This window comes from Barbatula barbatula (genome assembly GCF_947034865.1).
Source record: "Barbatula barbatula genome assembly, chromosome: 24".
Lineage (NCBI taxonomy): Eukaryota > Metazoa > Chordata > Actinopteri > Cypriniformes > Nemacheilidae > Barbatula > Barbatula barbatula.
In genome coordinates this window covers 16,583,572-16,609,711 of record NC_136787.1, presented here as the reverse complement: position 1 = coordinate 16,609,711, position 26,140 = coordinate 16,583,572, and the positions used below count along the sequence as shown (strand labels likewise).

The 26,140-nt window shown below is 42.2% G+C and overlaps 1 protein-coding gene across 7 annotated transcripts in view; it reads right to left on the bottom strand.

The window, feature by feature from the left end:
• Positions 1-6,765: 6,765 nt before the first annotated feature.
• Positions 6,766-26,140, bottom strand: part of gramd1ba (GRAM domain containing 1Ba) — a gene marked incomplete at its 5' end in the record, with an annotated part of 34,798 nt that continues 15,423 nt past the window's right edge. For 3 of the 7 annotated variants that reach the window (XM_079448647.1, XM_079448642.1, XM_079448646.1), the window contains 18 exons: positions 6,766-9,981; positions 10,130-10,250; positions 10,336-10,443; positions 11,216-11,306; positions 11,565-11,759; positions 11,909-12,012; positions 12,099-12,241; positions 13,103-13,221; positions 13,762-13,908; positions 13,977-14,166; positions 14,389-14,572; positions 14,812-14,927; positions 15,009-15,089; positions 15,163-15,258; positions 15,384-15,487; positions 15,797-15,881; positions 20,614-20,634; positions 22,878-23,094. In XM_079448647.1, coding sequence (XP_079304773.1) covers positions 9,892-9,981; positions 10,130-10,250; positions 10,336-10,443; positions 11,216-11,306; positions 11,565-11,759; positions 11,909-12,012; positions 12,099-12,241; positions 13,103-13,221; positions 13,762-13,908; positions 13,977-14,166; positions 14,389-14,572; positions 14,812-14,927; positions 15,009-15,089; positions 15,163-15,258; positions 15,384-15,487; positions 15,797-15,881; positions 20,614-20,634; positions 22,878-22,997 — 2,115 coding nt within the window. In that variant the 3' untranslated portion in view covers positions 6,766-9,891. The remainder of the gene's footprint in view (positions 9,982-10,129; positions 10,251-10,335; positions 10,444-11,215; positions 11,307-11,564; positions 11,760-11,908; positions 12,013-12,098; positions 12,242-13,102; positions 13,222-13,761; positions 13,909-13,976; positions 14,167-14,388; positions 14,573-14,811; positions 14,928-15,008; positions 15,090-15,162; positions 15,259-15,383; positions 15,488-15,796; positions 15,882-20,613; positions 20,635-22,877; positions 23,095-26,140) is intronic. The other 4 variants (XM_079448648.1, XM_079448644.1, XM_079448643.1 and 1 more) reach the window with 3 other exon arrangements.

Sequence of the window (26,140 nt, the reverse complement as noted above, 5' to 3'; positions counted from 1 at the left end):
GTCATTGTTCACTGCCGGAGAGATAAATGTGACAAGCTATAACATTCATTTAATTCATAATAATACAATTAATATTTTGCTGAAACATCTATATATATATAATATATATGCGTGTGTGTGTGTGTGTGTATATAAATATTTATGTATATTTATATATATATATATGTGTGTGTGTATATATATATTTGTGCATTGTATATATATATATATATGTACATAAATATATATATATATATATATATATATATATATATACACACACATGTCTTCACCGCTGCACAATTTAAAGGTTTACTGAGTATTCAATTACAATATATATATTTGTGTGTGTGTGTGTGTTTATATATATATTTATGTATATATATTTATGTATATATATATATATATATATATATTGTGACAAGCATCCTGAGATCAGATCAGCGTTGCCCTGGAAACGAACAAGGAGCACCTGTTTCACCTCGTCACAGGCTGATCGGGCACAGCTGCGGGGAATTAGAAGAGCAGCTCATAAGCCGCTGACTCAGGAGGAAAGGAGGGAGGTGAACTCTCTGAGAGCAGGACTAACTTTGTCTTCTTCCCTTTTGCAGAGAGCAGCGTGTAGTCCGATCAGCGCCACCACGAGCACTGCACGGTTACCCCACTCAGGACACGAGGGAACTCAGGAGAGCACTTGGGAGAACCACAGCCACCGGGAAGACGGATTGTCTTCATCACCACACTTGGGAGGAAGAAGCCGTGGACACCACCAACGGTGGTCACCACCGCCCCCTGGAGGGAAAGGCCGTGATTTCCCCATCACCACATACCTTTAATAAATCCACCCTTCGGGGAATCTTGATTTTTGAGCTCTCCTTGTCGTGTGATCCTTCCACCCTGCTACACTGGTGGAGAATGCGGGCATAGGACTGGAAGGAAAACCGACGAGTGCATCCCTGAACAATACAGATCTATATATATTATTATTGTTATAATATTTTTTTTTTCTTTTTTTTTTTTTTTTTTTTTTTCTCTCTTCTCTGGACAGGCGGACGCTCCTCCCCCATCATGGAAGAACTTCTTCAACGACTGACGGAGGTTAGCATCCGCCAGCAACAGATCTCTGAGCACCTAGCCTCTCGACAGAGTCAGACCGAGCAGGAGCTCAGTGCCAGGCACACCTCTCCCGCTCGTCGGCTACCCATACCTGACCCACGATCTCAAGTCACGCAGTTGCTCCCCAAATTGACGGCACACGATGACATAGAGGCCTTCCTCCAAATGTTCGAAACTACAGCGGTGAGGGAAGGCTGGGAGAGTGAAGAATGGGCTCAGCTGTTGGCACCTCTCCTCACGGGGGAGACGCAAAGAGCGTACTTCAGTCTCCCCACCGCGGCTGCAAACTCCTACACAGAGCTAAAGAGAGAGATCCTAGCCCGGGTGGGGCTTTCTCCCGTCTGCGCGGCCCAACACTTCCACAACTGGGAATACAAGCCCCGTCTCCCAGCCCGAATTCAGGCTGCCGAGTTATCCCGCCTCGCCCAACACTGGCTGTTGGAAGGAGAACCCACAGCGTCTCAGGTAGCGGAGCGTGTCGTGATCGACCGAATGCTCAGAGTCCTTCCACGCTCGCACCGTCATGCTGTTGGGATGCGAAACCCGGGGACTGTCGCAGAACTGGTAGAAGCCATGGAGCTGGCGGATGCTGCCCAACATCGAGAGGCGGGGGAGCGAGCGCCGCCATTTCCCCGGAGGGTGGTCCAGGAGCAACGCTCGCCGGAGGGCACCTTCCGATCAGTTAGCAGGCCGGGGGTTCCCACCATACGGGATGAACCCATGCCAACGGAAGTCTCAACGCCTCCGGCTCGAACGTGGCTGGCAGGCTGCATTGTCCATCACAACATTCCTGCAAGGGCACCAAAAGTGCAGGTGAGGATAAATGGCCGCCCAATGACCGCCTTGCTGGACTCCGGCAGTGCGGTCAGTTTGGTCCAGGCCCACCTCCTCTCACCCCGCAACGAGTCTCGGGCGGCGATACCCATCACATGCGTACATGGAGACACCAGACAGGTCCCGGTCCGAAGGGTAACTATCTCGGCTGAACCCGGCACCTGGCCGGTGGAGGTGGGCCTTATGAAGGACCTGCCGGTTCCGGTGCTTCTGGGGAGAGATTGGCCCGGATTTGACCGCCTGCTGACCGCCGCCGTGCAGCCTGCCAACATCAAGGGCAGCCGCCGACACAGGAATCCAGGAAAAGGAACCCGTCGACGCCCGGCCCTGCTGGTTCCGGACAGCGGGAGAGAGGGTGAGTCCCCTCCTAACCATAACCTCTTCTTTGATGTGTTTCAGCAAGTCACGAGCGGGGGCTCATTTGCCAGAGAACAACGAGAAGATGACCGACTGAAGCACTGTTGGACCCAAGTGAAGAGGATAGACGGGAAAGAGACGCAACCTGGCCCCCATCCCCTCCCGCACTTCATTGTCCAAAACGGCCTGCTATACTGTGTCGCTCAGCGGAGGGGGGAGGAGAAAACATTACTGGTAGTTCCTAGGTCCAAAACGGAGATGGTGTTGGAACTGGCGCATTCACATCCGTTAGCTGGCCACCTTGGAGCCGCCAATACCACCCAACGCATCAGGGATCGGTTCCATTGGCCTGGATTGGATGCTGACGTGAAGGGATTCTGTCAGGCCTGCCCCACGTGCCAGAAAACATCTCCCAATACTCCTCCCCCCAGCCCGTTGATTCCGCTACCCATCATAGGGGTGCCCTTCGAGCGCATCGGGATGGATCTGGTAGGGCCGTTGCCTAAGTCGGCCCGGGGTCACGAACACATCCTGGTCATCGTCGACTATGCCACCCGGTACCCGGAAGCAGTACCCCTGCGGAAAGCCACCGCCAAGGCCATCGCTCAGGAGCTATTCGTGTTGTCCAGTCGGGTTGGCATACCCACGGAGATCCTGACGGACCAGGGGACCCCGTTTATGTCCCGGCTAATGGCTGACCTCTGTAAGATCCTGAAGGTAAAACAGCTGAGGACCTCCGTATACCACCCACAGACAGATGGCCTGGTCGAACGCTTCAACAAAACTCTGAAACAGATGCTGCGACGGGTGGCAGCAGACGACAAGCGAGACTGGGACCTCATGCTCCCCTATGTCCTGTTCGGTATACGTGAGGTCCCCCAAGCTTCTACTGGTTTCACTCCCTTTGAGCTCCTCTTTGGACGGCAACCCCGGGGACTACTGGATGTCGCAAGGGAAGCCTGGGAACAGCAACCTTCTCCTCACCGCTCTGTAATAGAGCATGTTAAGACGATGAGAGAACGTATTGACAGGGTCATGCCATTAGTCCGGGAGCATCTCAGTAAGGCCCAGCAGGCCCAGCAAAGACTGTACAATCGGGCTGCCCAGCCTCGGGAGTTCCAGACGGGCGACAGAGTGATGGTCCTGGTACCCAATTCGGCTTGCAAATTCCTGGCGAGCTGGCAGGGACCATTTACAGTAGTCGAAAAGATCGGTCCAGTGACTTACCGGATAAGACAACCAGGAAAGAGGAAGGCGGAGCAACTTTACCATATTAACCTCCTCAAGAAATGGAAGGGAACCAGAGACCAACTCGTCGCCCTTACCACCACGGACCCCGTTGTGGTGGATATCGACCCCCACCTCTCAGCCATGCAGAAGACCGAGCTGCGGCACCTGGTCGGTCAGTTCCAGGATGTGTTCTCCACGGATCCTGGGCAGACCCGCGTGGTACAGCACGAGATCCGGACAGCACCAGGAGTCATAGTACGCCAACGACCCTACCGGATCCCAGAGGCTCGTCGGCAGGCTATTGAGATGGAGATCCAACAGATGCTGAAGTTGGGGGTAATTGAACCATCCCGCAGCCCGTGGTCCAGCCCTATAGTAATGGTTCCGAAACCAGATGGCACCCTCCGTTTCTGCAATGACTTCAGACGCCTCAACGAAGTCTCAGAGTTCGACGGATACCCAATGCCTCGGGTGGATGAGCTTCTGGATCGTCTGGGGAAGGCCCGTTATATCTCCACGCTGGATCTCACTAAGGGGTACTGGCAAGTGCCGCTTTCGGAGGCGGCCAAGCCAAAGACCGCTTTCAGCACTCCTAACGGCCACTGGCAGTACCGAACCCTCCCCTTCGGACTGCATGGGGCCCCAGCCACCTTCCAACGGATGATGGACATCCTGCTGAGGCCCCATCAGTCCTACGCTGCAGCCTACATCGATGACGTAGTCATTCACTCAGAGCATTGGGAGGAGCACCTGGACCGGTTGCGGAGGGTGCTGACCGAACTGCGTAGGGCTGGACTCACCGCCAACCCCCGAAAATGTCACCTGGGTCTATCAGAGGCGAAATACCTAGGGTTCGAGGTGGGACGTGGACTAATTCGGCCCCAAGAAAAAAAAGTGGAGGCGGTTCGAAATGCCCCGGTACCTACGACAAAGACCCAGGTACGAGCCTTTCTGGGGTTGGCGGGGTATTATCGTTGCTTTATCCCGAACTTTTCCTCTCTAGCCGCCCCCCTGACAGACCTGACCAGGAAGGGGCAGCCGGACATCGTAAGGTGGACTCCCGAAGCTAAAGAGGCGTTCCGGACGGTGAAGACAGCACTGACTTCCGAGCCCGTCCTACGAGCACCGGACTTCAGCTGCCCCTTCCTGCTACAAACTGATGCCTCCGACACAGGAATAGGGGCCGTCCTGTCCCAGGTACAGGAAGGTGAGGAGCATCCGATACTGTTCATTAGCAGGAAGCTGACCCCAGCCGAGAGAAACTACGCCACGGTGGAAAAGGAAGCCCTAGCCATCAAGTGGGCAGTCCTGGAGCTCCGGTACTACCTCCTGGGCCGGAAGTTCACCCTGGTAACAGACCACGCGCCCCTACAATGGATGGCACGAGCCAAGGACACCAATGCCAGGGTGACACGATGGTTCCTCGCGCTCCAGGACTTTCACTTTCTCCTACAGCATAGGGCTGGGGTGGCCAACTCCAACGCCGACGGTCTCTCTCGTATATGGTCAGCTTATGCAGGTCTGTCAGGGGTCACTCCCCACCCACTCAATATATCCCCACTATTGACTCCATTTTTTACCAACAGACCGAGGACAACGCTTAGGGGGGGGGAGTGTGACAAGCATCCTGAGATCAGATCAGCGTTGCCCTGGAAACGAACAAGGAGCACCTGTTTCACCTCGTCACAGGCTGATCGGGCACAGCTGCGGGGAATTAGAAGAGCAGCTCATAAGCCGCTGACTCAGGAGGAAAGGAGGGAGGTGAACTCTCTGAGAGCAGGACTAACTTTGTCTTCTTCCCTTTTGCAGAGAGCAGCGTGTAGTCCGATCAGCGCCACCACGAGCACTGCACGGTTACCCCACTCAGGACACGAGGGAACTCAGGAGAGCACTTGGGAGAACCACAGCCACCGGGAAGACGGATTGTCTTCATCACCACACTTGGGAGGAAGAAGCCGTGGACACCACCAACGGTGGTCACCACCGCCCCCTGGAGGGAAAGGCCGTGATTTCCCCATCACCACATACCTTTAATAAATCCACCCTTCGGGGAATCTTGATTTTTGAGCTCTCCTTGTCGTGTGATCCTTCCACCCTGCTACAATATATATATATATATATATATGTATATATGTATATATATATATATGTGTGTGTGTTTATATATTTATATATATCTATAATGTGTAAAAAAAAAAAAAAAATATATATATATATATATATATATATATATATATATTGGTGTTTCTGCAACTATGGGCACTGAAGTGCCAGCAGTGAAAGTATAGCTTAATGTCAAACTGTGTCATATGACGCTTAAAATATATATATGTGATTTAATGCAAAATTATGAAGCATTTATAGGTCCAAATGTTACGTAAAATAAGCCAACTAAATTAGAATTTGACATTGTTTCAATTGCAATTGTTTAATATACATATTCATTTACAGCATCTACAAATTATTTTTATTATTTACTGATCATTTTTATGATTTTTGATGAAGTAAATGTGCCTGTTCCACACTTTTGAGTCCTCACCGCAGCAATGAAAAAATTTGTTTATCGTGACATTTTATCAAAGACAAAAAATGAAACGTTATAGAATATAGAATCATGTGAGGTTATACCTCACATCACAAGATCCTCAAAAATATAAGGCAAATATCACGTTCTCTGTGTCATGTATATTGTGTGGCCTTTACCATATGGTTTAGTAATTCTGTACTTTGAACAACATTTTAAAATAAATATATATTACTGTTTAGTTCATGTACTGTATATGAAGATACTAAGAGTCCAAATTAATATACATAGTAGACCTTGCTAGCTGCCAATTAACTGTAATAGCAAAAATGTCATTTCCGCAACATGTCTTCACCGCTGCACAATTTAAAGGTTTACTGAGTTTTCAATTACAAATATAAAAATAAACATGTTCCAGATTAAAATCTGAATGACTACATGCAGCCGCTGAAAATGTTTAAATTTTTTTCAGCTTTTCCAAATGTACTATGAATAGTACACTGTATGTGTTTAGGTCAATCCTTTTAATTCTGTGAACTACTAAAAATAGTTTTCATGTGTCTTGTCATTCTGTCAGTCAGTTTCACGTTGCTGTTGGACTTTATGTCACTCCTGAGGTTTAATTTTGTTGAAATTCAACAGACACTGGACTGGAATGACCACAATACATCTAGAAATGCTGATCTTTGATGGAGACAAACACACAACAAAACTGAAAACAAACATCATGAAAAAAATATCTTAAAGAATTTTATTCATTCCGCCTATTTCTTGACAACACACTGGTTGGATATATTATTTTCTGAATGTTTTGTCAGTGCGCCCAGCGCATGTAGGAAGTGCACTGTACACAACATATACATACATCACAGTATACGTCTGTGTATATACATTTTGTAAAGTCACAATAAAAGCATTTTAAAACTCATTCTTGCAATGAGGACACTATATACCTGTATGTTGATGAAGTTCATGGGTTGAAAGAACATTTTCGTTTTAGTGAATGTAAAAAACTTTAAAAACAATCCCGTGGGTTTCTACTTCATGTCCCTGACTTCACTTGTTCCTGTTTTTTGGCTGAAATCATTTAGAAATTAAAATGAGATAAATAATTTCCCACTAGTCTGGACTATAACAGTCACAGCCATCAACCATTGTTTAAACGTCCAGTTATGTAATTTATCGGCATCAAGCGGCGAGGTTACGAATTGCATCAAACAGCTCACTCCACCCCTCCCTTTAGAAGCAATACAGTGGCTGACACAGGACTACGATTTCATCACGTTTTCGCTTCTTTGCCGAAGGAGATAACGTACTTACGAAACACACAAATTTTGTCCATTTAGGGCTACTGTAGAAGCAACATGGCGACATCCATGTAAGGGGACCCGCGGTGTATGTATACAGAAATAACTCATTCTCTAAGGTAATAAAAACCTAACGTTTCATGAGGTAAGATCTTTATACACCTATGAAGACAAAGTTATGTGTTTAATATTGCATTTCTGTCAATAGATCTTCCAAATAATTACACACTGCACCTTTAAGCGACTGACAGCGTTCAATGTGGCACTATTGCGGTGGCCTTCAACATTAAACATTAAAAACAGTCATGTAAATCTCCATTGCTTCAACAATAAGCACGCATAATTGAAGACTATAAAAACACGCATTGCACATATACTGCTGCACATTGGTGCTGTATAAGAAATGAAAAACACTGTGGCTAAGATTTGCTAACAGCTAAACAGTCATACACTGGGGTACAAACGCATACGGACATTTGCTTGCTAAATCGAGAACTATAGATGGAAACATTATCAGATGGGTTAAGTATACAAGCTCCTTGCTAGTAGATCCAGTCCAGTAAAAACATATCCTTATTTTATTTTGGGGCTTCTTTGACTCTTTTATCCATAGAGATAATAAAGAGAGGGCAGTAAATGAAGACTCGAATCTCATTCGCCCACATGAGCTTAACGTGTTGGACGTCAATACTTTCTCTACTCGAGCCTGTGATTTTGTTATTTATTACACTTTGCTTGTGGCACCTGAACACATGAATCGATCTTTTTCAGGTAACTGAACTCTATTTCCAAAAGATTGAAATACTGATCAGTTCATATTGTAAATTCAAGCATAACATAATTCACAGTTTAGACTTAAAAAAAAAACAATGCTGGTCTGTTTAAGAAAGGATCAAAACACAAGCTGTGTAGCTCAGTTGCTGAACAAGCCACATCAAGTATGTTCTTATGACATCAGAGAAGTATATGTAGTATATTTGCCATCAAAACACAAACATACAACATGGACATGGAATGGCTTCGAAACAAAAACATGGTACAAAATTGGCAATATGAAATTGTTAACAACTCTCCGCAGGATATCAATTCCTGAGGCAAAACAAAAAATCATGTACCTAAAACAACTCATTCACATATAGATGCTATTGGCTGAAGAGGACCTGTCAAAGTTTCATCACTAACCACTGACACGCCCCACCCATCGCTGCATGAGAGGTTTGGTCTGACCACAGCTTTAAATCTCATGATGGCTGCATCAAACTTTGCCAACTATCCACCCAAAATAGTACACAATGCCAAATCATAGTATGCATGCCACATCAGAGTGCTTTTAAAGGTCCAGTGTATGAAATGTATCGACATCTAGCGGTCAGGTTGCGAATTGCAAACAACGGCTCACTCCCACCCTCCCTTTCGAAGCACTACGATGGCTGACACAGGACTAAGATGTCGCAACGTTTTCGCTTCTTTCCCAAAGGAGATAACGTAATTACGAAACACGCTCTGTATTGCAGTTTGTCCGTTTAGGGCTACTGTAGAAACAACATGACGAATTCCACGTAAGGGGACCCGTGGTGTTTACAGGTAGAAACTCATTCTAAGGTAAAAAAACAGCTTCATAAGGTAAGGTCTTTATACACATCTGAAGACATAGTTATGCGTAATATATTGCATTTCTGTCGATAGATCCTTCAATAAATGACACACTGGACCTTTAAAGACGGCATGCAATAGAAGTTGCGACAGTGTTTTTTCTTCTTCAGAATTGTGACAACGCAAATTTAAAAACATGGTGGTTTGTCCAAGCTTTGTGTCTTAAAAGTAAATACTTTCATTTCACCTGCAAACTGTAATGCAGCCGATGACACGTTGCAAATCAACCAATCAGGGTAAGTCGCTCCTCCACACTGGAGAGTAAATACAGTATCAGTTGCATATATCTGATGCACCATGGCGCAAGCTATCAAGGAGCCAGCCTTGATTCTCCATGGAAACCTCTTACAATTAAACTCTGGCAACAAATATAACTCTACTTACAAATCATATAATTTCACGTATATATCATTCAGTTCCATATATATATTTATAAATAAAGGTTTACATGTCCAAGCAACACTTTGAAAACTCCATAATATCAACTGGCCCGAGACTTCAAGAGGTTTTAAAAAGGTGCCGTTGCGTTTGAACATCAGCTCCAGTCTTTCAAGTATTTAAACCAGCGAGTCCGTGTCCGTTTGCAATGAGGGTTCAATCGAGTCGGTTTGTTTTAGCCCTGGGTGTGAGGAATACTTCATTAAGATTTCACAATCAGGTTTGCACCACTGCATTCCTTTCTATTTCGGCTCTTTCTGTTACATTTCAGAAAATGAAGAGGTGAGGACGAAAGAGCTGTGCCAGCGTAGTATGTCCGGTGTCTGCTCACAGAAAAGATTGACTGCCCTTCCTGGTACTGCAGTCGTGAGTGTGCCACCCACTTAACCTGCCCAGCTCAACAAATCTCCTTCATGGGAGATGTTTGCGTTCGTTGAGACGGGAACCCGTTCGTCAGTGATAATGATTCTTCCTGGCTTCAGTCTCGGCTTCGTAGTCGTTTAATCCGACATTTTTCTGTAGCTTCATCAGAGACTCTCTCATCTGTAAAACACACAAATCAAATGTCGTTTTAAAATGACTCGGAATATAGCTTTTTTATATCACCCAAGATCATCAATGCGATGCATTTGAAGTTGCATCACTATGAAGTTATTCAGTGTTTGCACCTGTGCTTAGTCGATAAACTAACCTCGTCTAACAACAGCACTGACGATTTTATGATTTCTCTCCATTTGTCCAGCTCGTTCTCATGGTAACGCTGCTGAGACTCCATAAGCTGGGCCCATTCGATCTGCGTCTGTGGAAGTTTGCTGTAACACGGACATTCCTCAAAACCAACATTCTGAGAGAAAAAATGGTTCTGAGACTGAGATTTTAAGTCTGAAAAATCATCACCTTTCCTGAGACCTGAGATTGTGCCAGGAGGTCAGCGTTTGAGCGGTGTACTCCAGCATCCAGAGTTTGTAAAACAGCATGATGTTTAAAAAGACCAGCAGCACCAGACTGACAAAACAGCAGAAGACAAACTCACGTCAGTAAAATCCCATCAGACACATATAACTATGTACAGCGATACAGAAGAAAACACTGAATACCTGACACAGATCCTGCAGGATGCAATGAAAACAACAGAGAGAAAAGACATGAACAAAAGGTGCAGTGTGACCGACTGTACGTGATCAACAGAGCAAATCGTTCACCCCAAAACTACAAGCCCCAATTCCAATGAAGTTGGGACGTTGTGTAAAATGTAAATAAAAGCAGAATAAAGTGACTTGCAAATTCTTTGTGACCCATATTTAATTGAATACACCACAAAGACAAGATATTTAATATTCAAACTGATAAACTTTATTGTTTTTTGCAAATATTCACTCATTTGGAATTTGATTTGACTTTATTCTGCTTTTATTTACATTTTACACAACATCCCAACTTGATTGAAATTGGGGTTTGGAAAATTCTTTCATCATTTACTCATTCGAAACCTGTATGACTTGCTTTTTTTGTGCAGAACACAAAATAAGCTAACCGAACAACTTTGGCCTCCGTGGACTTATATTGTATGGACACAAAACCACTTAGACATTTCACAAAATATCTTCTTTTGTGTTCCACAGAGAAAAGAGTCAAACATAATTTTCTCACCTCTAAGTTGTTCAAAATCTATGACAGAACTTTTAGGTGTACAGATCAAATATAAAGGTCAAAAGTAAGTTTTTGTGACAGACGACGGAGATTAAACTTCTGACCTGTGATCAGTTGGAATACTCACACGGAGCTGATGATGAGCAGGAGTTTGGAGACGCTGTAAAGAGCCAGACCTTCAGATACCTGATCCGGCATGTGTCTGGTTTGCGTGGATCCTGCCAGAAAACAATTAATAAACATTTCTGTTGATCATAGGAATGTTTCATAGAAAAGGGATAGTTCACCCAAAAACAAGTCTTTGCTTTAGTCTTCCTTCCATAGAAAAGACATTTTAAATGAAATTTTCCTTTCCTTTTATGAACATCTGCTTTTGTGGTGAATAAACGGCACCAGAATTGACATTTTTAGATGAGCTATGCCTTTGAGATCAAACTGTCGTAATCTTTCAAAGGGCCAATTGCTTGATATCACACCTGCCACGTGTTTGATGCGATGGACGACGCGCTTCTCATCCTCAGGTGTGGTGACGGGGCTGATCCCCTCGTCCAGGTGCTGCTGTCTCAGGGGTCTCTTCCGACGCCTCACCGTGGCCGTGCGTAACGCCTTCGATTTGGGAGACTGTGCGCGATGCTCAGAGAGTAGCAGCTGTACTTTACTCAACTCCAGCTCTGCACACCCACAATGTAGACAGAGAAAGACGCATACATTCATAGTTTTACTGTATGTAGTCTATTATTGGCATTTGGATTATTCTTTTTTCTTTATCATCCTTTCTGTTAAAAGATTGTGTTCCTTCGCATTCAAAGTCCACACTCACCTAAATACCTGAAATATTCATCCAGTCCACTCCAGAAGTTTCTCTCAATGAAACCCTTGACCAGTCCCCATGGCTGCTTCCTGAAGCGCAGTTCAGCGGACACCCTGCGCACGACACACTTTTCAAACCTCATACTCCAAGCTTAATAATCTTCGCATTTTATTTTTGAGGTTATTGAAAGTGAGTTTACCTCAAACGGCACTTGTTCTTGGCGACCCTGGTGAGCATGTACCGGTTTAGTGTGTAAAAGTAATCGTGATACGGGACGTCGTGTGTGATCACCTCAGCGTCGATGATGTAGCACTCGCTCACCTGACTGGCCCTGTGAAGAGTCTAGAGGGAACAACAAGTACAGGACAGTTGCATTGTCACAAAGACAGAAACTACAGCAAATGTGTGTCCTCTGGTGAGACCGCATGTACAGTAGGGTGTCAAGAACATTGTACAGTACAGTGCACAGAAGGGTGAAGACGGGATGTGTAGTAGTGTGTGTAATGTACATTATACTGTACATTATGTAGAGTAGGGCGTACAGTAGTGTGTGCAGTATGTACAGTACGCTACAGATGCTGTACATTATAGGGTACAGTATGTACAGTAGCGTCTACAGAGGGTGTCCAGTGTGGCGTTCATATGTACAGTACTGTGTACAGTTGGGTGTACAGTATATACAGCAGGGTGTACAGATGGTGCACATTATAAGGTACAGCATGTACAGTACGGACTACAGATGGTGTACATATGTAATGAAGTGTGTACAGTATGGTATTCAGATTGTGTACAGTGTGGTATACAGATTGTGTACAGTAGGTTGTCCAGATGGTGTCCATTATAGGGTACTGTAGTGTGTACAGTAGTGCGTATAGATTGTGTACAGTAGGATGTACACTATATACAGTAGGGTGTACAGATGGTGCACATTACAAGGTTAAGCATGTAGAGTACTGTCTACAGACGGTGTACATATGTAATGAAGTGTGTACAGTATGGTATACAGATTATGTACAGTAGGGTGTACAGATGGTGCACATTATAAGTTACAGTATGTACAGTACGGTCTACTGGTGGCTTACATATGTACAGTATGGTATACAGATTGTGTACAGTAGGGTGTACAATATGTACAGTAGGTTGTCCAGGTGTTGTCCATTATAGGGTACAGTATGTACAGTATGTCGTACAGTCAGGGCTCACCTGTGTCTCTGTGACTGTTGCTGTCTTTGGGGCCAGTGGATTGGAGATAGAGATGGTATACATGATCTCTCTGGTCTGATTACCAGCTTCCTCTTTCCTCCAGGGGTGATAGACCACGCCTATAGAGAAATCACCATGTTTAAATCAAGGACGTACTCACATTGTCCTAATTCATCCCGTCCCGGGCGCGTTTGACACCTAAAGCCTGGCTTCGATTAACTAGCGGGTTTATCGCACTCGGTTCACCTACTGCGCCCTGGAGTGGTTGGAAGAGGTGGGCTCGCGCGCAGTTTGGTTTGGAAAGGGCTTAAATGATGTGACTGTTTATATTCCTCCCTGACATTCAGCTGTCACCCTAAAAAATATGTAAATCACACAGCGCTATTATGTACAGCCGTGTGTACCAGGGGCCAAAACTACTCTCAGGCACAGTTGAGAGCAGACAGGTGCATACGCCCTAAGTTGTCACTACTTAATAATAGAAAGCAAATAGTCATAGGAAATGATGTTGAAGTAATAACCCCGGTTGTACTTGGATATATCTTCTGAATGGATAAAAATGGCATTTACACTGTGCATTCAATGGTTGAATTAAATGACAGAATTAATCTTTCTGTCTAAATACCAGCCTCGGTCATTGAAGCCCTACAGGTGCTCACCAGAGAAGCGTCTCTGCTCCAGGAAGTCTCTCATAAATTGGGATTCTGTGAAGAGGATGTCATAGAGTTTGTCCACGCTGAACTTATACACTTCATTGATGTACAGCTTCCCATTCAGATCCTCCTGGAAGGCCTCCACTTCACCTGCTGAGAACACACACGTATAAGAGCACAGTTGCAGTTTTGTTGTGTAGGTAATGTTTTGTTCGACATACCCTCGTCATGTGTTTCAGAAGAGTCGCTGAGCTCGGTGGGCAGGTCCTCATTGTCATTGAAGTCAAGGGAGAGGGCAGGGGCGGAGACAGAGGCAGGAACAGTTTCTGACAGCTTGTTGTCAGGTAAAGGCAGTGAAAGGAGGTCTTCTGGGGCACAGCCAGTATACTCCTCCACCGGGGGCACATCAAACTACACAGATACATATAAATGTTTACGAAGTGTAACAAATTGTGCTGATTTCTGGTCTCTTAAAAATTGGCGATGGTCTGGCTGGCTAATAAAAAGAGATTTTTTCTTAAAGGTACAGTAAGAAATACACATGGAAATGGTTAAACAAACATTCACAATTACATTGTGAATTTTTGCAAAAACTGATCAGAATATCTTTAGTAAAGCGACCGTGACTCTTACATTGACCGGTGCTTCTGTGCTGTCCGTGGAATTCAGGCTGTTATTGGGGAAAACCTTCCTGTGGAGCTGCGGGCTGATGTCCATTTTGGTGTCTGGGGGGCAGTTTTTGGGGCAGTTGTCATTGGCCTCGTTGTCTTCGGGGGGAATCTCCTCACAGTACCTGCACCAGGCAGAGGGGCAACAGCTACAGGTCAAGATTACCAGCTCGGGCAGCAGGACAGACCCTCTACCACACATAGCGATAAGAAACCTACAGCGATGACTGAATACTGGGTGTTATTCATTACCCAGAAACCCCCTATTCCAGATACTCCTTAATTACTGAAAATGCTGTACTTACATAACAAAGCTGTGAAACATGGTGGGTGATGAATTGTGGACCTAGATGAAATGATGTTCATTATATTACGGGGCGAGACTCACCCCATGGTGTTGAAGTCATCATCAGGAGGCACATAATCCTCATCGTCACTGGTTAGACCGAGTTCATTCCCGTAACACTGATGGACAAAATGCCACAGCTCTTTGGGACATAATGGCTACATTGGGGATAAAGAGAGACACTGTATTAAAAGTTAGCTAGAGAAATGATAGCAACACCAGAAACAGTCATGCCTAACCTTTTCCAAGAGAGCGTTCTGCCAGAGTCTGAACATCATCATGTATGTCCGATCTCTTGCCCCAAATGAGGTAAAAAAGTGCTGTAAAAACCAGGAATTTTGAGATCACAGAGATCATTACACTCATGTTTTAACTGGTTGTGTTTAGTCGTACCTTCTCACTGTCTGTGCAAAGCTGGATGGCATTGGGAATGAGTCTAGCCGTCTTTTCTTTCGTCATGGAGCAGACGTCTTTCAACCTTACGGTCAGCTACACGACATGAAACACAGAAAATGATTTGAAGTGCGTTTTTAAGAGAGGTGCGAGCTATAGGCCAAATCAGATATGTAACGGATAGACTTTGTCCGGAAGATGAGAGTAATATGTTAACTCACCAGCGTTTCCCAGCGAAAGATGTTGCTATAGAAACAGATCCAGTTCTCGGAGAGGTAGAGGCGACCCTGGAGAAGAATATCTCTCTGCAGGGCACAGGAGTAGTCTGTCATGGGACAAGAGGTCAGAGGTCACGTGTTAGGACTTTCATGGTGAGCCTCAAATGCATTTTGTTTACGACTCAAGTGTCTTTATTCATCAACACAAAATTTGAATAGAACACAGATTTACCAAAATACCCAGGCCTCTCTTTCACATACAATGAATGTGCATGGGAACTCGGGCCGTACAAAAAATGAAGTATTATAAAAGTATTTAATAGTATTTCAACTTGTTTTCTCCAACATGAGCATAAATGTCTCCAGTGATGTGAACAGATGAACTTTTCGACTATCATTGAGATTCCTGCTCTTACCCACGATGAGACGCTCCGTATCAGGCAGCTGCTTAAAGAGCTTCCTGAAGTCTTCATTCCGCTGCTTATACGTGGGGCTTAAAACCTGACAAAAAAATCAAAAAGAGAGAAAATGAGATCTATCCATGTGCACACTGGCGAAATATAAAGAAGGCATCAGAAGTGCAGCTTTTCATCCAACTTTATATACTGGAGAAAAACTCTACGGAAGTAAAAAGACTATGATGTTGGTATTTATTTTTCTAATATAAAATAAAACAATTTTACTCATTTGAAAAGCTAAACACTCTGTTTCCAACAGAGTTACGACAATAAAAATGCTTTTCCTTTTGTTATTTGGTCCTTTAAACACAAACATACGTCTGTTTATGTTTGTGTGTTTTCTAAAACTAAACCGTGGTCAGACCCTCTCAAAGCATCCGGCATGCCCAGGTGGTCTCCAGACCTCCAAAAAGGTCCTGAAGGTCTATCATAACCAACAAAACCCACACAAATTGTGCAATAGACTTAATGAAGGTGGCGCCTTCCTTCTCATCTGGTCTCAGATTGGTTGCTTACAGCAGGAACTCCAACATAATCTAAGTCCCAGTCGGCCAAAAGATACCGGTCCACTTCAGGCTGATGAACCGTCTCCCAATCAGATTCCATGTCAAAGCTGAGGATTTCCATCGCTGCCTGTCTTTAAGCTTTTACGGAGATGTTTGTTCTGATCTGATTCTTTATTGGACGAGCGTTGTGCTCCAGTTCAGCTTCACCGAGCCAAACTCCGAAGTGACCATGAGTAACCTCTGCATCCCCCGAGGAAGCGTCGCTTGGCATTACCTGTTTTGTCACTTAAAGAATGCAGCCTGAGCTCCGAAACGCTTGACATGTGCGTAAAAAACAACCAAGCAACATCATTTTCTCAAGCTTCTCACATAGATAAGAGCCAGATGTCTGTTATCACGGTGGTGACATCGGAAAACATTTTCCTCAGGAAATGAGTCAAACACTAACAAAACGACAGGACAGCAACTGGTCCGCTTTAAAAGGATAGACAAAACAGAAGTGTGTCCTTATGTCCAGCACGAGAAAACGCGTCCGTTGTTTCGAGCAATATCCAGAAACGCTTTTTAAAATCCAAAAAATTGAAAAGTTTGACTGCTTAAGGACCCCTAGACAAAAGATGCACCGGTGGAAAAAAGCAGTTTCTTCATGTTTTCTCTTAACATTTTTTCACAAGAACATTTAAACTAATATCTTATCCAACTAAATTCGTTTGTAAGCCGAGTACGTAGAAAAATATTCCAAGGTGAATTTCATGAAACACACAGAGAGGGACCATCCTGAGATCAGACAGCCATTGACTACAGCAGTCCTCGCTGAGACTTTGTACAAAACAATTCTGCAGAGAGGGGTGGGAGGAGCTTGAGAGATTGTTTGTGTGTAAGAGGAAGGGCTTTGGGTGAAGTGGGCCAATAGGATGCCCAGGAGAGGAGAGGGGAAGTGTCAAATGTAGAGGGCTTTTGACTTCAACACAACATTTTTCTCACATGACAGAGCTGTAAGATTTACATCCATCCGTCATAACATTCCGCTCAAGCTAAAAGTTTCCAATGCAATCTCTTCTCACCCTACGGTACAATTTAACGTCAGCTGCACATATCACGAGCGGCCAATGCTTTCAAATGATACTTGGCATGAAGACTTTCATTATATTGGGGAACTCGAAAAGTAACAAGAGCAGTTTTTTGTTTTATGAGATTGCCGAAAGAGATGAATAACAGCTGGAGGTGAAAAGAAATGAAATAAATAATGGATGGATGGATGGATGGAGGGAATCACAGAGGCCTCTGTTGTTTTCTGGAGTCGTGTTGAGATGTTGGCGTTGAAGAGCGGCCAAGGACAACGCCTCAGCCTTCATATTCTCCCTCGTTCTCGCACTCTCACGGGGTGAACGAACTCTAGTAAACTTCCTGCTCTGGAGGAGGGGAACGGAGGGGCTAAACAGTGAATTATGGCTCTCCCTCACTCTCTCTAACCTCACCCCCTATCGCCTCTCCAGAAAAAAACCATTGTGCTTTAGCATAGTTCAACTTTGTTCAACAAATCAAAGATTAAGCTCTTTTCTCTTGCGGATTTGTGGAAAACAGAAGTGGTCATTGAACCTAGAGGGTATTATTACCATTAACACGGTAAACATGCATTTTTAATTGAGATTACATATATTTGACCCTGCCAGTGAAAACCAAAGTCTCACAATCTATTTATTATCATCAATATTTGACATTTGACAATATAGATGACATTGCCTTATATTTTTACAGAAAGTTCTTGGCAAATCCAGCGTTATGGACGTGACATAAAATGCACAGAGAATGTATTTGTTACGAATGTATTGAACTATCTTCAGGCCCGTAGCCAGGAGGGGGAGATGGGTTTTGGTGGGTTGGGGTTTCGAGTGGTTCGAAATAAACACCCCTCACTGTCAAAGGTTCAGAATTTAATTTATTTTTGTGAAATGAAAATGTGTCCTTTTAAATAACGACCGACAATAATTAGGATCACGGCCGTCGGAAGCACAAAAAAATGTGAGTGAAAAACAACAAACGTCATCAGCAGCTTCAGTGGTGCAGCGTGTAAGACGTGTGACATGTCAATTTAGTTCGAGTACACCTTTCACCAAACAAACTCTTCTACAATTTCACATAACATATGATATCGTACAGGCGTTTATTTTTCAACAACGTAAGGGAACATTTCCCTTTTTATTTTGGGCGCATCTCAAAGCATGCCATAGTCACTTTTAGTCATTTAAAATCATTGCCCAAAAACTAAATAGTTGACGGTGAAAATACTGGGTGGCTAGTGTAACGGAAACCAGCGTGAGAGAAGTTTAAGTGTCATATATTTATTAAAGTTGACTGATTTATAGCATTTATCGGTAATATTAGGTACAATTATTGACACCCCACCACAGACCTCAAAAATATTCGAACCCTGGCTACGGGTTTAAAAGATATTTTAGGTGAGAGATTTTTAGGCCTCTTCATAGACATCATGGTTATAGTTGTTGTCAAAGTCCAGAAAAGTACTAAAGACATTGTTTAATTGATCCATCCACTCATAGTGGCTCAATTGAAGCAAAGAAAATGTAAGTGACGAGAATGTGCGAAAAACATATAAATATATTCTCAAACCGAATGTGAATACGCCGAAGTGCTCTCGTGAATGTGCATCATAGACTAACAAAAGAGGAGAGAATATATCGATCGAAGTTGTTATTTTGTTTGTTTTTCGCACAATGTATTCTTGTCGCTTCAAAAAATATTTGCTTCAATTGAGCCACTATAAGTGGATGGACCAATTTAACTATGTCTTTAGTACTTTTCTGGACTTTGACAACAACTATAACCATCTATGTGTGGAGGCCTGTAAATATCTCGGCCGTCACCTAAAACATCTTTATTTGTGTTCGGAAGATGCCGAGAGGTCTTAAAAGATGTCGAACGTCATGTGGGTGGTACAAAATAACTCAATTTGAACTTTTCCTTTAAACAACAAATCAACATAATGACAAATAATAACAAAATTATAATAACTGCTTCTGTAGAACATTGACCACCAAAGAAGAACAATGAATAAAAACATAAATCCTTAAAAATAGTTGGGAAAGATTTATCATTATAAACAGCTGATTCTCTTAAACATAAACTGAGAAAACATGCCGTTTCCCACACAGATGGTTTTCCATCAGAGATCAAACAATCATGAATCCATAAAGACCATTTTGGTACATGTCCAAAAGACTGGAAAAGGTCATGAACTTCAAAGTACAGTCAATTTTGGATTTCAAGTATCAAAGTGCACACTGGACCCATAGAAGTGAATAATCAATAAGATGCCATTAATATCTCAGTTCTTCCTCTCATATTAATCTCAAAAGTCCCCCTCCAGAGTTCTTTAACTTTTCGTAGATTGACCAAAATACTAAAATTAGCAATCATTTGATCTTTAAAAATAAGCTCCAAAAACTGTCATCAGATTTTTCCAAGACCAGATTTTTGGTTTTATGCAATCCACAAGACTCTGATAGCTATAGGCACAAATTACTGTGCGTCAACAACTGACCTGTTTTTGAGTTTTCTAAAGAAGTTCTGCTTAGAGTTGTTTGTGATAATTCTGGTTTGACCGGATCTGAGAAAAAGAGATGGTTTATTTCTGAAGAACAACACATACGTTGTTATGACTGCAGTGCATACCGTATCTCTCAGGGTGGCCCAGAGATAAGGCCGAGCACTTGTAAAAAGCCCAAAAATGTGATTAAGAATACCAGAGGACCAGAACAAATCGATGCTTTCCCATGGGAAAAGAAACTATGTGGGATGTCAGGTCAAACGTGAGGCTGTACAGGAGAACAGTAGAGGGCGCCACCATGGGAGATTCACACGACATTGCAGTGAGAAATGAATTACTGAGTAGATTCTCAAAATATCTACAACGGTTAACATCACGTGGATGACTAATCTCACACGGACAATATCAGGAGATCAAAAGATATTCTTAAACTGAAATAATGTTCTTCATACATTTCTATAGCAAAACACATTTAAGAATGCTGGCAGCCAAACAACATTGTTTGGCTTCCAGCATAATTGACTTTCATTGCATAAACCCCAAACCACTAAGACATTTCTCAAGACATCTTCTTTCATGTTCCACAGAAGAAAGAGAGTTATATACAAGTTTAAACCTCACGATGGTGAGCAAATGATGGCAGAATTTAATTTTTTTTAACATGATCAAGAAAGACAAATGAAGAGTTAAAACAGACTTACGTTATACCAGCTTTGACTTTTCTGGACGTGGGATGAATCCAATTTTCATGGTGGATAAGAAAAAAAGACAATGCAACAAAGTGAGATTTAAAATTTCAGTCTGTCACACAGATCCAACCAATCACAGGGTGTCATTTTAAATCTGCACTTCTACCTATGTGTTATATAGCAACATTTTGATCTGTCTGTCTCTGTCTGCCAAAAATGTGTAAAGTTTTTGACCAGCACAGGTATAAGTGCAATTCATTTGGGAATATAAAAAACAAGGGATTATGGGAAAGCTCTGCTTGTGTGTGGGATATTTAGCACAGACCAACATAACTTTTGTGCTTGGACAATAAATCATATGACCCATTCACAAAGCTACCACAAGAGGGCAGTATTTGCACTAAATCAAACTTCAATGCTTTGTTTCGCTGGTTTTAAAGATACACAGCTTTGCAATGATCCTATAGATTAGATCAGCGAGCACACTTATCCCCGAGATCTTAATACAGTATTATAATATATAAAGAAAACATACATAAAGACCTAAACCAGTATCATAGAGAATTGTACAGTCTTATAACACATATTAATACTACATTGTCATAAATCTACTGTGGACGAATGGCATTGGAGGAAGATGGCACAAACAGATATTAATATGTTACTTTAATCAGGTTTAGTCTCCTATACTAGAGAGAGCATTTATCAAGTGAGTGACGCAAATAAACAAACACAATTTTCTACATCTGTATGGCTTCTAACCAAGAAGGACAAACGGAACAATTTGCAGACAGCGAATGGAGAGACTAAATCATTAGACAGAAAACGTATAGCAACATACCAGAGGTGTTAAACAGAAATGAGTGGTTAAGATGCGCCCACGTTTGGTATTTTGTCAAATTTAGTACCAGAATTCTACATTGAACACTGCACAGATTGAGATAAACGATGTCACAGATTAATGAGGTCACTCATAAATTAAGTTATAGCGTAATGAGGTCACAGATTAATGAGGTCAGCACTAAATCAATATCTTGATGACTTAACTAACAGCAATGATGCTGTGATGTCAGCTTCTCATGACAGTGTGTGATAAAATGAAATGGACACAGAAGGAAAGTTTAGCTTTTGCATATAGAAAAGTGACAAAATACTGCAGCTATTGCTATAATTAATAGCTGTGGTATTTTATTAGGTTTAAAAAATAAAGTTGTCATTTTCTTTAATATCTTTACAAACTAAAACCTTCATCGTTATGGTATTTTGGTGAAAACTATAGTTACAACAGTATATTGTTGTAAATAACTTGAGGGTAGGAACTTTCGTTAGACACTGACACGGTTTAATTTCCTTTTTAATTAGCTAAACAGGTTAGTGCATGCAGGTGAAGCAGAGCATTATGGGATATGTACAGGGAGGGCGCAGACAGAGCAGATAAGAGTGATGCTTACTTTAGACAGTCTCTTGAGTGACTAGCATGCATGAGGCAGATATCAGAAACAAACAAACAAAAATCAAGTTGAATTTCACGCAGAGACAAAAGCAGATTTCTCCACGTACTGACGTACAAAAGACGTTCTGCGTTAACAAAAAGGTTTATTGTTGTTCATGAGATGCTGATAAATATGGAATGGCGACAAATACTGATTTATATTATACAAGCTACACTAAAATGTCTTTCTTTGTTTTTTAAACTATCAAAAATATATTTTGTTAATCTGTAAAATGTACTACAGAACCCTAGTAACCCTAAAAAATATAAACTATACAATTTAAATGAATAAAATATTTCAGTTGAAGCTGCAATCCGTAACCTTTGCCTCTTTATCCCCATCTCTGTTTGAAACATTAAATTGCAGGTACTCATTATTTTGTTGAAAACAAATAAGGGCATGCTGACATTTTCCCTGAAACCGTATCTGACATCTTGCGAATCATAATTTTAAGGTTGCTCAATAACCTTTTGTTACAGACTGCAACTTCCTGCGAGCAAAATGATCGAATATGAAATAGGAGATTTTAGATTTAGATTGATTCCCAGACATCTTCACTATGTCCTCCATCAAAAGGATTGTTTTCATGGAAAAGCCTGTTAGCTACTATATACGTGGGTGCAACTCAACTGTAATGTCGAATTTAGATTCTGAATTGAGTTACTCTTGAGAAGTTTTAGTTTTAAAGTTATGAGAAATGTGATCTCACGTTAGCAATAAACATGCAGCCTAAAAAAGATGAGAAATCTGAAGGGCACACACAGAGGCGTCAGACGGGTGTACCTTTGAGTTCTTGCCCGTGGGACGGGTGGTGTGAAGCGACTGGCTGTAGGTGCGCTGGACAGCTTGTTCGGGGGTGGAGGAGGACTTGTCTGATGAATGATCGGAGCTTTTTTCCACCATGTTCTCTCCCTCCGGACTCTGGGGCGTTGGGGAGCGCGAGCGTTTACGCAGGTCGGGTGAACAGGCCGGCGTGCTGCGGTTCGAGTTACTTGCAGTGCTGAGGAGAAACAACGAGAAATTAAATAATCTATTATTTACAATTGAAGAGTTTAGATGTAGGACTCTAAGTGCCGGCTGATTTCTATCAGGCTCCGATGTTTATATTAAAAGTTATTTTACTTTAAATGGCGAAGAGGACATTTTAAATTTGCCATTGCCAAACAAACAAATTTTTTAATTGCACTTACAGGTTTTTGCATCTGAACTCTTCAATTATTATTATTATTATTATTATATGACACAAATGACAATCTATATTTCAAATACGAAGCATATAGATACATCTTAGATTTTCAGTTTCATCTTTCTACTTTTTTTACAGTAACACATGGCAAATGGCCAAAGTAATATACAACAAAAATAAAGTGGTTTGAAACACTAGCTTTTAAAATACCAGTCATTAGATTTGAGAAATGTGTCGTTTTTAAATGCATCATTAGATCTGAGATATTCTGAACACTTCGCACGCATGCACACACATACAGGTCTTTCTCCTCTGCACAGTCACTTTCCAGGAATTCATTCAAACTGACATCTGACCAAAACACAGCACTGTTCTTCATTCATGGGATTCATAGGAACGTGTCTTTTTTTCAAACATACAAACTCCATGTTTTACACGATCAATATTAAGGATTCACTCTGATATAGTTCACCTGACAATAAAAGTCCTGTCATCATTTATTCATCTTCGTGTCATTCAAACCGTGTCTGTGACTGTATTTTCATTGAAACATAAAAAAACATCCGGCACGGAGGAACGACCATCAGCAGCTCGCCCCAGAACACATAAATCTATCGGTTAACATGCTTCATTTGCTCACGGAGGCCAGGATGTGGTAGAGCTTTCAGAATGATTGGGAAACACCTCTCTATCCATCATCAGCTCTCTCTCTCTGTCCTCAAAGGCCACTGAACTCTATCTTAGATATTTATGTTCTGTACCTGAGCTAAGAGCTTCCCTCTGGAAAAACAAAGACGGTGTGACAAAGAGAGAGAGAGAGAGAGAGAGAGAGAGAGAGAGATACCTCATAATCTCTATTGGCTCATGATATCAGCCTAATGCATTTGGGATTTGGTTCATGCATCCAAACTCGAGCTCTCAAGCACCCGCTCATGTCTCTCAGAACACACGTCCACGTTATCCAGAAGCGGCTGTGTGTGACTGAATCACTGCTAATGAAACCGGGATGAGATTACCTGTGTATAGATCTAAATCTGTCATTCTCTCTGAATCCGTTTGGTCAGCTGCCCGTGTATGCTTTATGTATGTACCGTACATGACATGCAAGGAAGCACAGTGTATGGAATGAGATTTCCAACAATGCAATGCGCTCAACATGATTTTCTGGATTACGAATTAACCTGAAGTCATATCAGCTGTAAACTGGTATTTGATTCATTATTTAATCATACAGGCAAAAGTCAAGAGATTTATAGACAAAATGCTCAATGACTATTTGCAAGATTAGAAACAGCCATGTAAAGAATTTACAGACCATTGCATATTTTCATTTATTCAGCATTCCAGTCCAGTGTCTGTTGAATTTTAACTAAATCAAACCTCAGCGGAGACAAAGTCATCCAACAGCAATGTGAAAGACTGACAGCATGACAACCCACATGAAAGCTGTGATAAAACTCCAGGTTGTTACATCAAAAAGTATTTTTGAACTTTTTGTAGAAATATTACTGTTGTATTGCTTAAAAATGAATATGAACATGTTTTCTTTGCAGTATTTGAGGTCTGAAAAAATACAGAGCATCTTTTCTGTTATGTACATCTTTTTCTCCAGTTTTCATTTTCAATGCAAATAGAAACATATTTTTCTTTGAAATTTGGGAAATATTGTTTAGTAGTTCACAGAATGAAATAAAAACTATAAATTATAAAATTAGCTCACAAAAATGATCCTTTTACCCAAACACATATAAATAGTAAATTCATAAAAACTGAAAATAGTTTTGAAATGTTCCCTTCATTTTTTCTATGACTGTATATGACACTAGTTGCTAGTGGGTAGGGAATTGCATTTTGTGTCTTTATCGCGCTCTCTGTTTGAAACACAAAATCGCAGGTTACTTTACATAAACATCTTTACGTGTACATCCAGTTCAAATAATAAATAATTATTATAAGCTTTCCGCTGTACATTTATATTTGAACATTGTTATTATGAACCCCCTTAAAAAACTTATTTGAGTTACACGTGTCAGCTTTAAATACAAAAAAAGAAGGAAACAAACTACACAGAGAGCAGTAAATAGCATCGTCCACCAAAAGACAACGTCTGATCTTCACATGAGCTTTTCACACTTATGTGCTAAAAGCACACATCTCGCAGTTTGTCCTCCCGTCACAAACTCATGAGTGTCACTTATGAACCACGCTCACTGTGGTTAACGTCCGATACAGCTCTATAGCTCTCTTCACCTCTCAGTTGTCATCACAATGCTTACAGCGCACAAGAGGACCAATGGCACAGTACAGAAGCATATTTGGGTGCGTTTGGGTTTAAGCTGCATTATGGGAAAGATGACAATCGCTTTATTGTGATGCCAACTGAACTAAACCAAACATAATAACCATACAAAACAATGTCTTAATGGAAATGTAAAAATGCCAAAAGGCATCAGGGAGGGGAAGGGATATCATATATCATTAGCTCACTAAACCAATGGAAAAAACAAAAGGAAGACAAGACTATGAATGTGGGTTGCCTTATATAGTATATTGAGAGAAAACCATCAACACACACCCCTTCTCACACTTATCTTGAGAGTCAGACATCTTTCTCACACTTGTTTACACAATGAAACGCTCCCTTGAGATGCAAAACGTTCACCGTGCAAACCAAAAGAAGAAAAACTCTTCTTCAAGCATCACCAACCCATGCAGATGTCTGTGTGAAATAAGATTATAGATTCGAGACCAAAAATCGAATGTTGTTTTAAAAATAACACCCTTACTGTGCAGAGACGATATCTAACGCCCAAGCCAGTATTGGGCATCACGCAACTGCAACAAAAATTACTTCTCTTTA